Source organism: Opisthorchis viverrini, assembly GCF_000715545.1.
Source record: "Opisthorchis viverrini unplaced genomic scaffold opera_v5_122, whole genome shotgun sequence".
Classification (NCBI taxonomy): domain Eukaryota; kingdom Metazoa; phylum Platyhelminthes; class Trematoda; order Opisthorchiida; family Opisthorchiidae; genus Opisthorchis; species Opisthorchis viverrini.
In genome coordinates, this window is record NW_008751780.1 from 1,324,295 (window position 1) to 1,340,401 (window position 16,107).

Here is a 16,107-nt window from a genome sequence, read left to right on the forward strand (position 1 = left end):
TTGTGCGCTCCGCACTGGTGCAACTGAAGCATCGCCTCCCGGAAAACAGAACCAGGGACTGCGCCTATATAATTAAACGTAAAGATTGCATTCAAGTCTATATAGGCAGACGACCAGGGAACTTCATACCAGAATCGGATAGCTTGAGAGGAAAATAAACAGGCCGCCGAGAAACGCGGATGAATAAAAGTGCGTTACTAAACGACTCGGCAGTTGCAGAACATGCACTGGACACGGGACACAAACTAGATTTATAAAATGTGAGGTTTTGAGGCGGAGATTACGGTCCACGTCACAGAGACTGATGGCCGAGGCGGTAGAAATCACCAAGGGTCCCAGTGTTAACAGAATAGAAGGCGTGGAACTGGCAAGCGGTACAGAACGGGTTGGGATCAGTCGAGCTGATACGTGTCATAAGAAGGATGAGTAGTCGTCATCCGAATTCCACTTGACTCCACCCATCCCCCAACTAAACTGTCGGAGCACTCACAACCCCACAAAGACCAACGAAATCTATCAGCAGCAACAGCACTGAATCATCAATTGAAGCACATTAAAGTGGAAAATTAAAGAATCAACCCAATCAGAATTAACTTGAAACTCCTCCAATCAATCAGTGCATGATTTTGACAACCATACTAACCGACAGGTGCCGTTAATTGACACCCAAAACTAATCTAGTGCGCTAATATGAATAGGTTTCACTGATGAGCTCTCCGCTGCCTTAAAACCTGGCCAACTTGGTGACCTGTTCACTTGACTTGATGAAGCTTTTGTGTCAAAAGCGAAACGTTGCACAAATAACTACCGATTGTTTACCAAGCCCTTCCGAAATCCGTTTCAGTCATTTTGATTCAATGCTTGTCAAGCAAGAGGAATACTGAGCACTCATTCAGCCTTTGGCATTGAAAGCACGCAGTTGAAAGCACGCAGTAATTGCATTTCTAGAGCGCTTAAGCACAACCAAGTAACTGTTCACTCTTCTTTTTTTTCTCAGGTACATGTAAAACATGGTGACCATTTACGTGCTGCTCGAATGCTCATTCGTGTTGCGGAAAATATTAGCAAATTTCCAGCACGTGAGTGAGAAGCCCAGCTTTTTCATGCAGACAGCGTTCTTCATTAAGATGATCCCGTTGCATTGGCTTTAGAAAGGGAGAACAATTACAATTCTTTGGTTATTTCGGTGGTCAACCAATTGGAACATTTATTTGTATGAACCCTAATCTGACTTGCAGAATTAATCATAATACATGTGTGAGGACAGGATTGTCTTGTTTATAGTTAAGTCAACTTTTTCAATTGTTTCTCCAAACTACTGTCATTCGATAAAAATTTTCCGGTATTCCTCAAGGACTTTTACTGGAATCGTCGCTGGTGCTAAACTTTTGGAACGTTTTCTTCGAAAGCTGGTTATCCAGTTAAGCGAAGAATAATTAACCACTGCAAATTTTACTCAGTTCTGCAGAGAAACTCCTTGGTGGCTCATTTTCCGCAGGCAAGGAGAGCGCATCTGATTTTGCTGTTCTAATGTGATGTTCATGGAGTTCCGAAAAACTTAGGATTCAAATGAACTTCCTTTTGTAATAAAACGTCCAAACCCCTGTGACCACCGTTCAAACCGTATGGATAACTCGTTTGTACCATCCATTCTCTCCACCTTGAGCCTACTGATAAAATACGGAAATCAATCGCCAGTATATATTTCTGGTTTATGGTGGTTATGGTGAACTAGATTCTATTTCATCAGGTCAGTTTCTATCCAGATTGCCTGAGTGAATGTCTGGAGGTGTAGGCACCTCGGAATGATTGTGTTAAGCTAGCACTAAGTCCCTTCCCCGTCCACCTTCATTCTTTTCTTTACAATAAGGCTCTCAAATAAGTCATGGTTGTACGGCAGTGAAGAATCGGTGTTGAACACTGATGTCATGCTGTCGATGATGATGATAATGGTTACTTACTGAAAAGCTCGTCATCACTGGAAACTTAGAATTCAGTGTATGTAACCATGAATAAGTTTAGAACAAGTATTACGGTATGCGAAAAATTCCAGATAAACGCATCACTTAATCGCCGGAAACGGAATTGTTGTTGTTGGTAAGAGTAGCTCTTTGGGATGACCGCTTAGTTGTCAATTATCAACACCGCTTGGATACTGCAGGCTGGTTATTGCTGTTGTTCGCCGACGATTTGAGGAGACAGGGAATGATAGCTAAGTATTGGAAGCGGCTGGTGGTATAACTGATGCGTGATTCTAAGAGTCCCAGTGAACTTTTCATTGCGCAGACATGCATGGAAAAGACATCAGTGAACGAGCGACCGGGTCAGGTCTGTTAATATCTCTTACCATTGATGTAGTCCTCATTCAGGGAGATATCAATGACTGGTGCAACTGATTTTTTCCGGTAGTGACTTTCATAGTTCACTTGCAAGTCATTGCTGGATGTCCCTTGGCTCCTTAACACCCACCGCATGAATGCGCAATAAGTGCTATCCTAAACAGTTGATCGAGTGACATACTAGACAGGTGGCCAAACCCTATAGATTGCAGCTGAGGATTAAAGTTCCAGACGTTCAGGGATGTGTTTCACTTTCGGTCCACTCAGCAACTGTAGGGGCCTTTTCCTGTCAATGTTGTAACGATCTGAACAAGCATATCCATGCAAACAAATGTGTTTTAGTGGCTGAATAATAGTGTTCATGGATCGTAAAAATCTCCACAGCCGGAATTATTGAGAATGAAAACGGGCGCAACATATTAATAGCAATACTGTATATGGTGATGGTAACAGGAAATATCCTCCTAACAGACAGACGGACGGATTAATGTAACTAACGCATAGCATCAGTTATCCAAGGCGTTATCAAACCGTTTTTACATTCGGAAGAATTTAACCAATGTACACAGTTCTGATGGAGAATATATGAGCAAATATATCCGCCCTCATATCGGCTGGAATAAAATTTTCAGTACCTAGTCTTTCAGGTAACTAGTTGTAATTCATTCGTAAATGTTTCAGGCGCCATTTTACCTTTCAGTTACTATGGGGCAATGCTTTTTTACATGTGGCCGTTTCCCTCCCTAACTGCAGCAAGAATGCATACATTCAGGGCAGCTAAAACGATAAGACTGCGGTTGTATATTCATCTGACACCCGGCTCTCAGTTGACCTGCTTCACTTCAGAGAAAGTATATTTCCAACACAATTGTATCAGTTAAATATGAAATACAGAAGCGCTTGACACTGCTCAGCAATTACCAAAAATAATTAAACTGTTTCAACTACACAGCAATCACAGCAGCTATCCATCTAAACCGCATGTACAAAGTTTTCCTATCGCATCTGTGATCATTCTTTAACCTACCTTTTCCATTTGAATCCCATATTGCATAGTGTTTTTTATATTCTTGTTTAGTGTATTTGATCATCTATCAAAAGTGACATTTTCAACAGAGACTCCCAACAATCAATCTGGAGTTCATGTTTTGGTGGTTCTCTTGGTTCGCCCCACTCACCGAATCAAATGAAAGTGTGATTCCTAGGCAATAGTTTTACATTAGCTACTACTTATCTTGCAAGACAAGTAAAAGGTCGTACACTAGAGATTGTAAACGAACTAACTGTGCGAAGGTCGAGCACCAACCAATGCAATGCTTCCCTACGATCGACGGCTCCTGCTTCAACTTCATGGATTTTTGTCTTCCAGATGTGGTCCCTATATTAACGAGTACCGTAATCGAGTGTCAAAAGGCCGGACTGAAGTCAGCAAGTTTTGGTTATGCTGCAATGCTTCTCCGTCCAGAGTACAGAGAGAAACTGGATCCGAAACATCGCCGCAAGTTTGAAACTTTGGTTCGCCGACCTGATCGTAAAACGGAGTCCACGGAGGAGGATGCTGAGAATAGGAAAACAGAGCAGGAGGCGTTCACACCTTGTCCACTATGTTTCTCTCCGATAACGGCAAGCAGTCTATACTGCACAGAGTGTCGCATAACATTGCCCTACTGTATCATCACAGTGAGTAAGATTTGTTATACCATAATTCACCGAGAGACTTATAATCAGCAATTGAGAGTCTTGACGGTCTTCTTCCAAATTTCCTTGCAACTCTGTGGGGTATTATATGTGTTGAGCGTTTAATATCTAAGACCATGAGTTTCATCCCTGGCCGTAAATGGTGACACCTCACTACAATTTTACCGGACTGCGTAATTCCGACAAAGTCGGTTTTTGGCAAGTTCCTTCTAATGTGTTGATGGTGACTTCATCATATCTTGGTCAGCGCATGATTGTTACTTAACTTTTGGCTTCTCATCCTTCGAAAACTTATTGAATGCGAGGTGTTCGCCTCTGATTGAACATTCCTTCCGGCAATGCTCAGCCGAATTGCCAACATGCTCTCGTGAATTTATTTCAGGGAAACCACGTTATACGAAGTGATTTCACCGTCTGTCCGAATTGCCAATTTCCTGCTATTTATAGTGAATTTATGAGGTAAGTCATCTGAATGCGTGAACCGCGTGATTACATTTGAAAATTAGATATTGAGAGTGAAACATTTGGTGTTCCAAGGTTTAGCCAGTCACACTTGGCACTGAACTGGTATAGTAAAACTGCTTTTTATGAACAAAACAGCACCAACACACAATGATCTCTCAGGGCTCTGCCGTCAACACCACCAGAATGAATACGGAATCTACAAGTTATGTAAAAATGGAGAAGCATTTCTAGTTCCAATGTCAACCTGTTTCATAACATTTCGTCTCAAAACCCCCTGTTTACCCTGTTGGTCCGAACGAAACAAAAGTCATCTAGGATATCACACATGTTGCAGGAAACCGTTGCATTCATCAGAAGTTTTCCGTTCCGGATGTCGTTGTGGGTAAATTGATTGTGTTTAAACGTTTGCTTCCAAGTTTGCCGTTGCCCCAGTACATCGATTGTGATTTTGAAGCAGCGATGTGCGAGGTCTCCATGACACAGGAAATTTTTCGCTGATGCTTCATCAAAATTATACACCAATGCAGCTCTCTGTGTTGCTCTTTAAAAAGAAGTTTTGAGATACACCTACATATCTTTCCTTGGTTGTCAGCAATGGTGTTACCGGGGCGTTAGAGGCTATTCACCTGGATCTCAGCAGTACTACATATCGATATATGTGATGTTCTGCACTATTTCGGGTATCTCATAGCAAACAGTCAGGATTTAGTCAATTATTAAACGTTTTTGGGAGTTAGAAAGTGAGATATGTACAGAAGGTCTGTGCAAGTATATACATACATATATGTGCCAACAAACACTTTAAGCGATGCTAATCTGTTTTCAAAGTTTCACTGATAAAAAACTGGCTGTCCGGTTGTGAGTGGCTATGTGTAGTCATTCGAACTTTCAAAACCTGATGCTGGGTAACGGAGCTAAGGATTTCAAAGTTGTTCTTGGCCAAATTCTAAGTGAGCATGTCTGATTATGAAGGCTGGCTTTAAAGGAGCAAAATCGTACCATGTGCTGAACTCATTTTACTAAGAATCATAATCTGCAGAAATCCTAGTGGGAAGCCAAAAGCTTTCCAACCCCACCAGAGTCTGTCTATAATGTTAGGACGCACGTAAACTTGTCGACTGCGTCAACTGACACACAACGTAATAGTTTTAAGCACCTGATCAACAGCACTGATCGAATTTTGTATTTTTATTTGTATAGACAGTTTGTTTTTAGGGCCGGTCACTTGAAAAAACCCAGAAAGTTTTGTCATTTGCCCATTAACCTCAGTTAGCTATAATTTAGACAAAGGAATTCATTTCAACTTCCCTTAAACATTGTTAACGTTACCGGGTACGTTTCACGAGCTTTCGTTCTTGCGCACCCCATTCATTAGGTTTTGGTAAGCACGTTACATGCATGCCAACAGCAGCACTGCCGAGGATTGTTCTCGGTGATGGTAAAACTAAACTCGATATTCATTAGTTTTATCGTCCTCCCAACTCTTTTGAGTATATCTGTACTTCTTATCCTCTTTACTCCCAGCTACATAGAGAATACTGATTCCCCCAACTGCCCAATGTGTTCTGTGAAAGTAGAACGTGAATCCATTCGTCGGATACTGGATCCAAGTAAAACTCTGGCCGCATGGATCTCGTCGACGGAGGAGGCCGAAAAGACCGGAGAGGACGCCGAAAATAAATCGTTACCACAGGAACCTACAATTTGATACCAGCTTTTCTGTCCTTGTTCTGAAGCGTTTGACCTTAAACATTCGATTAAATGTTGTGAAAATAACTTTAATTTGATCTGACTTACTGCAGTTTTTGCTAACAGTTGACCACAACCCGTCTTGAGCAAGACGGTCAGGCATTTTCGGGCAGTACATTAACTTGGGTTTGACTTCCGGTTCAAACAGTATTAATGCGACTTCCAATCGGTTAGCTAGATTCCCTTTGTAATCTACATCAAGCTATCAGAGCACCGTCACATGAACTGTATACTTGCAAACTGTATGTGATCTATCCCACTTTTATCGAACACTGTAACAGCAAGGTAATACTCGTTTTGCAATACATCCTCTTCGGCAACATTCATCACCATATAAAAATGCCCGGGATGAAATTGGATACTGCTTGAGTCGCTGGGCTGTGATAGTTAAAAGAAAGCCCCACTCCGGTCAAACAGGGTTGTAGAAGGTTGGGTGTGGAGAAAATCCGGCACATATATATGAGAAACCACATTAAGTCTTGGCTTCAAATCCCGTGAACAAATAGTCAGTTGGCAGTATTTGCAGAACCGTGCTGTAATCCCTTCTTTCAGTATTCTAGTGTGCACTGGAGCACTCTGATTGGTAGAGCCTGGAGAGCTCGCCGACGCCGTTCAGTTCCTGGCTTCTCTCTACTAATGCAACTTGCAACCTGTGAGTAATGAATAACCGGTGGATCATGTCCAGTGTCGTTAAACCAAAATCCTGTCACACTTTGCAGTAGACGGAACTGTGAAGCTGTATAAGTACGTAGCTTTACTTGTTGGAGCTTGTGACCTACTTCTGAAGTAAGGTGCTTTCCCCGAAAGCCCTGTGGGAAAAATCATTACCGCTGTTTGCTGGTGGGCCTTGTGAAACTTGATCTATTTTATGGCAGCTTTCCCTTTGTAAACACCAAATTGTACATGGTTTGAATTATATACCAAAAAGAAAACCACAGATGAGATTTAGCTGAAATGCAATTGAAGCTCGCATCATGTCAACTTTCAACTGAGAAAAATGACTCATGATGGTGTCATGTAGTGATGCTGGTCGAGCGTTGTTAGTAAACTAGCCAAGTCATGCGAGGTAGAGTTCAGTGACCAGGTCATGGCCACCACGGCGGTGTCCACCAGCGCTGTTTGTTTTGACGATACCAACGCATGCTTTAAACCCTTGTTGGTAAAAACGGACTAATTATGTTTCCCAGGATTTGTTGACACATTCAGTGGCATGTGACCAGCATTATCGTATAATGCAACTTCGCTCGTTTGAATGTTGTTGCTTTTGATGAGAAGTCGTGACTTCTTAAGCAGGACTAAGTGTTGTTTCGTTGCACCAATTCTATTAAAATCTTGAAAATCTTCAGATGGCTTGCACTTAGTAAACTGCCCGGAAGTCCACTGGTGGCACGGCCTCGAGGAAACAACGCGCCACGAAGGGCACTAGCGCGCCGGCGACTGGTGGTGTGAAAAACCCTCATCGGTACAGACCCGGCAACGTTGCACTGCATGAAATTCGTCGTTACCGGAAGACCACTGAGCTCTTCATCCGCAAGCTGTCATTCCAATTACTTGTCCGTGAAATCGCCCAAGATTTAAAGACGAACCTTCGCCTCTAAAGCTCGACTGTGTCAAATCCACTTCTGATTTTACCTACTTCCAGTAAGCCAGCTGGATACGTTTCCTCACAAAATTCACTTACTGGATGCCAATTCGTGGATCTGGAACCCTGGAATAACCTCTACATTATAACGACCGTCATCGTCATCATCAGCTATAAAAACCTCGTACCTGCCGTACAGTGGTTCCAGCTGCCAGCTTCGTTAACCAATGATTTGGGGTGATAGGGGTAGCTGCGTATTGGGGGAGGTAGCTGATATAATTGATGGGTAAATACAAGATTTTTGGGTGACTTTTAATTCGAAATATTGATAGGGAGCATATATTGTAGGCAATAACCTGAACGCACGGGCACTAATGAGGACGCGACTGAGCCGTGTCTGACAATGTCTCCAACTATTAATGTGTCCCGTCTCGAGGTCCCCAACCATGAGAACGGTGGTGACCAGCGCAGCTGAGTTTGCTGGTAATGCCTCTCGTACGTCGCGGCCCAGTCACTTTTGGACCTCTTCTGACTCTTTTCAACCCTCCACAGGGTTGTGTCAAGAGGGCTCTTCGAGGTCGGTCGACTGGCATAATGAGCACGTGGCCGAGCCATCGCAACCTACGGAGTGTGGTCTGTTCCCCTTTCGTGAGTGAGTTAGTTTTTCCGAAAGTCATTTCACGTAATTCGGCATCACTGAATCGCTATTAGCATTGGGATCGAGAAATATTCAGAAAGTATCGATGGTCGAACACTGACAAACTTTTGACGTCCTCAGCAAGCAGCGGCTAGGTTTCTGAAACGTATGATAGCATGGAACGCACCGCAGGACTGTAATCTCGACCCTTGATGGATAAGATGACGGCACATCTATGCCAAAGGTGAGATAGGTTCACAAAAGCCGCACTTGCCTTTTCAATCCGAATGGAGATACCAGCTTTCGCGAGACCACCGGGATTGATACATCTGCTCAGACAAACAAATTCGTCTACTTCTTCAATCTGTTCATCCGCAAGCATGAGATTAGTTTTCAGGCCCATCCAGTCCCACAGAATCACCTTGCACTTTACAAGTATGAAAAGCTTGCCAAAACGTGAGGCAGAATTATTCGGGTTTTATAAAAACAATGTTTTAATTACCACGGCGTCAGATCCAAGAAGAGCTATGCCGGCTGCATATTCGATATATGCGAACAAATGCCCCGGGAGCACTTCGACCCCACATGTATTCGATCCTCGTAGTGAGTCTTTGATAATCGTACCACTAACGAAGTTGAAGAGGAAAAGCGAAAGAGGACAGCCTTGCCCGACATCATTTGATGCAGGGATCTCAGATGAGGGCCTCCCGCAAACCTTTAAATGTCAGCGAGAGTTAGCGTACAGCGCCCTAAGGAGAGTCTTGATGCAGGGATCTCAGATGACGGCCTCCCGCAAACCTTCAAATATCAGCGGGAGTTAGCGTACAGCGCCCTAAGGAGAGTCAGGAATTTATGAGGGACAACTCTGTTAAACAGACAGCTACAGTTCCTAGTGGTCCTCAGGGCCAAAGACCGCCCTTGGATCCAGAAAGACAACAATTTTTGGTTGGTGGAAACAGTCTCTGTTCCAGAATCTGTCGAAGGCTGAAAATATGATCGATGCATCCTCTTGAAGAACGGCTTGGTTTTCACAGATCTGCGTTTCCCTATGTTTAATAATCCTTTGAAGCAGAAGACCAGAACGCATCTTCGGTTTTCCAGGAGATTACGTAAGTGTAACGTCAGGAAACTTACTTCGCAGCTATTCCTTTACCAAGGTGAAGGAATTCCCGCTTGTAATCACTTCTGATGGACGCACGGTTTGAGACTGATGTATTTGTTGTGGAAAAAAGTTTTCTGGCTCACAAATTTTATTTAGTAACACCGTTACATTAAAGCGATAACACCGAAACAGCTACTGAAATCAATCAGTTTTGCATCAATCGCATATCCCAGTTTTGCTGCTTTTCTAAGAATTATGTGAGATCATTTAAATGCGGAAACTTTTGGGAAATAAGAAACTACGCGAAGAATAAACGCGCTTTTTTCCATCCTTAAATAATTTGCTGCACCTATTTTTGGTCTGTGTTGAATGTAAATGGCTAGCTAAGCAGCGAGTAGCGAAGCTCCCCCAGAAACAGCCTATTTTAACATTTCTGTCGTTTTTACTCCTCATGTATTACTTTTGTACTGCAAAACTTGAGCGATTTGCGTCCATGGTATATACAACCAAACCAGCAAAGCCACAAAGAGAGGGGGTGCAGTTGGACGCCAGCATTGTTGTCAAGAAGTATTTGAGAGTGCTGAAGGTGGGCACCTCGGAGTGGTATGATAAACCACTTTCGAATATTTCACTAAAAGGCCTAATTCAAACAAATTCACAATGAAGCACCAGTGTTCTCTGATGTTTCACACACTAGTAATGGCGATGTGGTGTGCATAAATTTGTACTTGTTTCATTAGTCCGATCTGTATATATTGCATATCAGCGACGCAGTCCTTACCACAGCACCAAGTCATCAACGTGGTGCTTTATACGGCATATTTTCGCCAAGCTCAAGTGCATAATTCTCTAATAATCTTAGGGTTTTGGGTAACGCGTTCAGCACGTTTTAGATGGTGCGAATGCGTTGTTTCCTTAATTCCTTGACTTCGCTTAACTTCAAATCTGTCGGCTATTTCAAATTTCGTCTAGGTTCAGCTTTTGTATTCAACTGATCGACCCACTTCGGCGGAAGTTTTACGATTAAGACTAAGGGAGGAAATCTGCTAGTGAACTTTTATGAAAACAAAGCACATAAGTTGTGTAAATTTTTAAAGTCATTGGATAAACTGTCATAATATAAGACAGCGTTGTAGGGTAGTGCAGTCCTTAAGGTTTTCCCTTAAGGTGTAGCAGAGAAAAATATGCATAACTTCATTTTTGATGTTTGGGGCTTCTGTTTTGTCAGTGCTACTGAGAAAGTCAGTGTCATAAGCAACATATTACAGAGTCATTTACTCAACACAACTGTCTGTAATTGCCTACGGACTAGAATCAGCTTTATTCCTGCTTGCAATCAGACATCTAATTGCTCTGCATTCGTGTGATCAATTACATTCCCTGATGGCAGAACTTTTGCTTTCGGTGTCTTAGAAGTCTGATTTTCTGATTTTTTTTTCAGAATTTAGCAACACGATTTGCTATTCCATCAATGTATATCGCAGTTCAGGAACAAATGTAGGTTGGATGGAATAATGTGTCCCTCATTTTGCATTCTGGTAGCACAAAATATGATTTCCACCACTCCTAAGCCCATAGAAACAATAAGCCCACATTGCCCGACGCGTGTTGAAGGCATGAATGTCTAACATGGGGAATCAGAGGAGAAACTCACATAAGGGTTTTCACACTCTACCTGAAATGGTGCAATTTGGAACCTTAACCAGTATTTGTAACTATCGCACTCCTACTAATTCCAGCTGGAGGTGCGACAGCAATGAAATGACGTTCAAAAGGGTTGAGATATATCTCGCTACTGTGTCGCACAAAGTAGTGCTAATTGCCCGACAGCCCTCTCAACGGCTGGCAAAGAATTCAACAGCCTACTGGAAAGTAGCGTTTTTGAAGACTTTCTCTTGTCGGTAACGTGTAATAATAAAGTCCTCATTGAAGTTTGGTGGGGTTCGTTTACTTGGCGCGCTATATGGCATCCCCCATCGTATTAGACTTCAGCCTTTGTAGTTGTGTGTTCCCATGAATGTGTGTTCAGTTTGGCGAGAAACACGGATAGTTTCTTTCTACCAAGTGTTCCCATTGATTACCCTTCTTAATGGGACTATTGTTCACATGCCGGTAAATAGATTTGTGCTTTTAGGGGGAATTGGGCCAGTTCAGTCGACAACCTGTCTTTAATGGTGTTTCACCTATTGTCTAGCTGCCAGTTTATTTTACGCCTAGTCATGCATGATTATCTGGTTGGATAGATATCACTCACTCTTTGCACTGAACTATCCAGCTGTAAAAGTAGTTTAGATAATCTATAAATTAATCACCCATACTAGGTCACCACTATTGCGGTGCATGTATTCTGTTCAGATGGGACGTTCACGAGAAACTTTGGCTACCGTTTGCTGACCGTAGTCCTCAGGGCCATGTGATCGCTTCATGGTCACTGACCTGATGCTCACGGAGTAATCGACCTCTAAAAAATCGAGGGAGGGGGTTGGAATTCACCCAGGGGTGAATTTTGAAGTTAACACAAAACAACACGAATTTCAAGTGGGCTTCTCAAATCGAGTGTCTGATCGAACAAATTTGTCTGATCAACAAATTTGTCGCAGCAAATAACCAATTCTGTGATTACATACGTTCTACTTGCCGAATTTCAAGCTGACTAGGTCATCATTTACTAGGTAAACTACTAAGCAAGATAAAATGTGAACGATCGCAAATTAATAGGACTTAATTGGCTGGTAGTTCGGTGAAATATGCTACGCCGTTGCAAACACTTAATTTCTTTATATAATGTTTCCTTGCCTTTTCTAAAGATAAAACGTCCTGAATGGTTCCCATGTATTCTGAACTGACGGAAATAGTGGCTGGGTTTACCCAAATCGTTTAACGGTGTGATATCAAACTTTCACACACATCGCCAACTAATGGTAACAATTGGATCAGTTCAGACTATCACATGACTGCAACCTACATAAATGTGCCCTTGCTTATGCAGAAGTAAGCGTAGTGGGAAACCTCGGGAAAAGCTGAGCATGGACCGTACACAAACGTTAGTAGAAATAGAAGAGTTCGACGAACTGTCCGCATTTTCTGGAAGAGTTCCTTCAAGAATCCATTACGAGCGAACACACCCAGCTTTACACACAAATCGGCCGATGAATTATCGTGCTTCACTTCTCAAAGTACTACTGAAAAAATGCAGTAATGCAAATGGGCTTTACTCAGTTGCCATCAGTAATTAAACATGTCCCTACTGATAAGTTTCTTTTGATATTCAACAGTCAGTCACCATTATTGGGTATGGCTTTCAAGTGCATCTTACCCTACCTGTAAACCAACACAGGCCGACGATCGAGGACGTGGGGGTACCTTAAGTTTGTTGACGGTTTACCAATGTTCACATGGAACGTTTGTGCCTTACTTGCTCTCAGTTAACTGACATCCCGCTTCATTTGGTGCTCCCATTCGCCCTCCTCCTAAGCGTGATTCAGTTCCAGAAATTCTGGTATATCAAAGAACTGTCTATACAGATGTCGGAAAATGCGTCCGAATCCAGTACCTCTGTTTCAAAAATTGACGTGTCTGAAACCCTTCAGAACAGGTAAGCAGCAATTCATACTCATTAGTGATCATAAAGCCAAGGAAGTTTTGAGTATCCAGAGAGAAATAGCTTGGTGTCGCCATCTACTGGCATTTTCCACATCGCTTAAAAACCCATTTAGCATGATAACGCTGTAATGTAATGTAGATAACGAAGAAAGCTTATCTCAGCCATTGGTTTCCACTAGGAGATTTCTACCTCCTACCTCCTACACCAACCCTCTACCGGAATGAATCGCATCCTTCCCAAATCATTCAGATCGTCGTACCGGAAACCTCCATAGTGAACCTATAGTTAATTTTCAAACGATCTTCGTCATATCTCTTCTTCCAGGCAGCCTAACCATGGAACTCTGTACCACTATCTGTATTTCCGTCCTCTTATCCTCATTTATAAGAGCACCTTAGACATCCACAGTGTACGAGTTCACGTAGGAAGGCCTCGGGTTATTTTTTCCTGCCAACTTTTTTATCCACTGTGCATGTAACAAAGCCTTTGAAGTTAGACCATGCTGTAAAAGCCAAACACTGAAGTTTTTCTACTGATGAAAATTTTTACTTTGCTTGCGTGCTAAATTAGCAGCTCAGCAGGCCGGAAAATTTTAAAACCTCATGCCGAGAGGAGCTTTTTATGACCACTGCGCTCCAGTTGAATCGTTCTTAACAGTTAGTTTTTTTTAGTTAATGGGTGCACTTAAAACGCACCACTGCACCGTCGGTGATTGCGATCGATTATATACGCCGGTTGAAGCCAACAAGTAATCAATGTGCAATCGCATGTACAAAACTTCCCTCACAGAATTCAATACTCAGGCATCAGCCGGTTATTTATTGCCAATTTTTATGGCTGTTGTGTCTGCAGCCAAAGATGAATTTTGTCTTGTGGTTCTTTTTGTTTGACCTGACTATTGCCCAGCACTTTACCCCACGATGGGGTCCACGCCTACCAAGAATGCGTCGGCCCTTACCAGGGTCCCATCCGTGGCCACGATTTTACCGTCGAACATTCTGGTTTAGGCATTCAAAACCACCAATCCCGCCGGGTCATTTCGCATACCATCCAATGCCTCGGTTCCCAGTGCGCCATCTGGCACATCATCATGCACCACAACCAGTTTACAATCCTCCACCGCCCGAACTCGCGTTTCATTTCAAGCCACAGATAGGTTTTCAGTCAAACATTCATCAATTCCAAAACGGCGAACAAGCGTGGCAAAGCAACCCAGTAGGTGAGGAGACCAGCCTCTACAAAAATACTCCTGATGGATCACTCGCTAAGGGTTACGTGGATCCCCTGAATACAAAGAAGACTGGTGAGTCAGAAATACAACTCAAAAAAGATGAGTATCATGTTACGAAAAAGGAAAATGAAGCTTCCAAAGTTGCGGAGAAGGAAGATTTAGTTGTCCCCCCAAAAAAGACAGAATCTTTAGAAATTGGCCCCTATGACAAATGGTTGCAGATGTACAAGAGGCGGAATCTGCTGAACGACAAGTATTCAGAGGAATCAGAGGACGTTAACTACGGCATTCCTCAGCTTAACACCTACCCGAGAGATGAAAAAGAAGAGCCATCCTTATGGCGAAAGAAACAGGATTCTACTGAATTGGATGATAACTATTCAGGGAGTGAATTTGATGCTGTCGAACAGGAAACATATGAAAATACGGTACCGAAGAAATTCCGCTCTAAAGTAAGAGTCGGTGGCGATAATATGGATGAGGATATGTACAAAAGTAATACGAAAGAACGAATTGCTGATGTATACAAACCAGAGTTACACAATGGCCTGTCATTAAAGAAAATGCATATGAACTCTTTTCCTATGGATGCATTAGCCAGTAAGGAACTGGATGAAATTCGAAGGCACATAAAAGCATTCGAAGATCGTGATGAGAGATATTCAAAAAAGGTGCACAAACTTGGAACTACATGGATGGACTCTGACGATTATAAATTGAACAAGCTTCTTGGACACAATATCCAAACAAACTTATACAATGATGAAGAACGAACAACACTTCGAAGACATAAATCCCCTTTTGCAGGTAACAAAGCTAGGGAACTTGCAAGACTCCGCAGTCAAGAGAGGCTTTTGAAGAAAAGCAAGCCACGCGGAATGAGAAAAGTCAAAGATATGAGGGACACATTTGAGTATTTGAATTCTGAGTATTTGGCACCAAAAGGCGACCGCAAACGCAAAGCTTTAATGAGACAATTGTCGAAACATGTTCGAGGACGCAGTCGTTCCACTGTGTATGTTGGTGACCACAAGTCACCTACGAAACCATCTGAGAAGTTTCCCAGTAAAATTTCGAATGAAGGAAAAAACAATCGTCATGGGAGGCCTGCCAAAAATGTTCGCAGCGCGTTCGCAGAATATGGCAGGTATAAGCCTGTTGAAGTTATTGAGGAGGAGGAATATGTAGAAGATCATGCAGTTGATATTGGACCGGCCATACCATTGAACAGTTATAATAACTATTATTATTAAAAGCCCTCTGGTACATATATGAATAATGGATTTGCGGGAATCCATCCGGTATCCGAAAAATGGCCATCCGGAGGAAATTTTATATTTTAATCTAAACAGTTTGCACTTCCTGTAATTGTCTAAATATATGTGTATTTCATGATTAGATTAAATGTCTCCCTTCTTTGCTACTGTCGATTCCATTTGTTTGCCAGAATAATACAGGGAGAGAATGTTGGCAATCGTGCAAGGAAGTAGTAAATTCATCTTTGTTGGGCTGTTTTAACCACATTAGATTGGGTGCTAATATGAACAAATCTAAAACTCTTGTGAACCACCATCGAGGGTTACAAGACTACAAACTAGAAGCCAGTGTACTGCTTGCTAAACTGATCAGGCTACTGTTGACAGCAGTCAATGTTTACTGAGTAATGATGGTTACACCTGTTCATCGTGCCATTCACGATA

General features: G+C 42.4%; 3 protein-coding genes across 3 annotated transcripts in view; 2 read left to right on the forward strand and 1 right to left on the reverse strand.

The window, feature by feature from the left end:
• Positions 1 to 6,500, forward strand: part of T265_13963 (hypothetical protein) — a gene marked incomplete at both ends in the record, with an annotated part of 54,189 nt that extends 47,689 nt beyond the window's left edge. Inside the window, 4 exons of the mRNA XM_009171364.1 lie at positions 998 to 1,079; positions 3,709 to 4,019; positions 4,420 to 4,496; positions 6,027 to 6,500. Of these exons, the coding sequence (XP_009169628.1) occupies positions 998 to 1,079; positions 3,709 to 4,019; positions 4,420 to 4,496; positions 6,027 to 6,210 (654 nt within the window). The remainder of the gene's footprint in view (positions 1 to 997; positions 1,080 to 3,708; positions 4,020 to 4,419; positions 4,497 to 6,026) is intronic.
• T265_06162 (hypothetical protein) overlaps positions 3,718 to 16,107 on the reverse strand; it is a gene marked incomplete at both ends in the record, with an annotated part of 36,170 nt that continues 23,780 nt past the window's right edge. The window contains 2 exons of the mRNA XM_009171355.1: positions 3,718 to 3,897; positions 8,658 to 8,897. Of these exons, the coding sequence (XP_009169619.1) occupies positions 3,718 to 3,897; positions 8,658 to 8,897 (420 nt within the window). The remainder of the gene's footprint in view (positions 3,898 to 8,657; positions 8,898 to 16,107) is intronic.
• On the forward strand, positions 14,023 to 15,660 carry T265_13962 (hypothetical protein; the record flags this gene model as incomplete). The annotated part of the gene is made up of 1 exon (XM_009171363.1): positions 14,023 to 15,660. The coding sequence occupies one exon, from the start codon at positions 14,035 to 14,037 to the stop codon at positions 15,658 to 15,660; it is 1,626 nt and encodes a 541-aa protein (XP_009169627.1).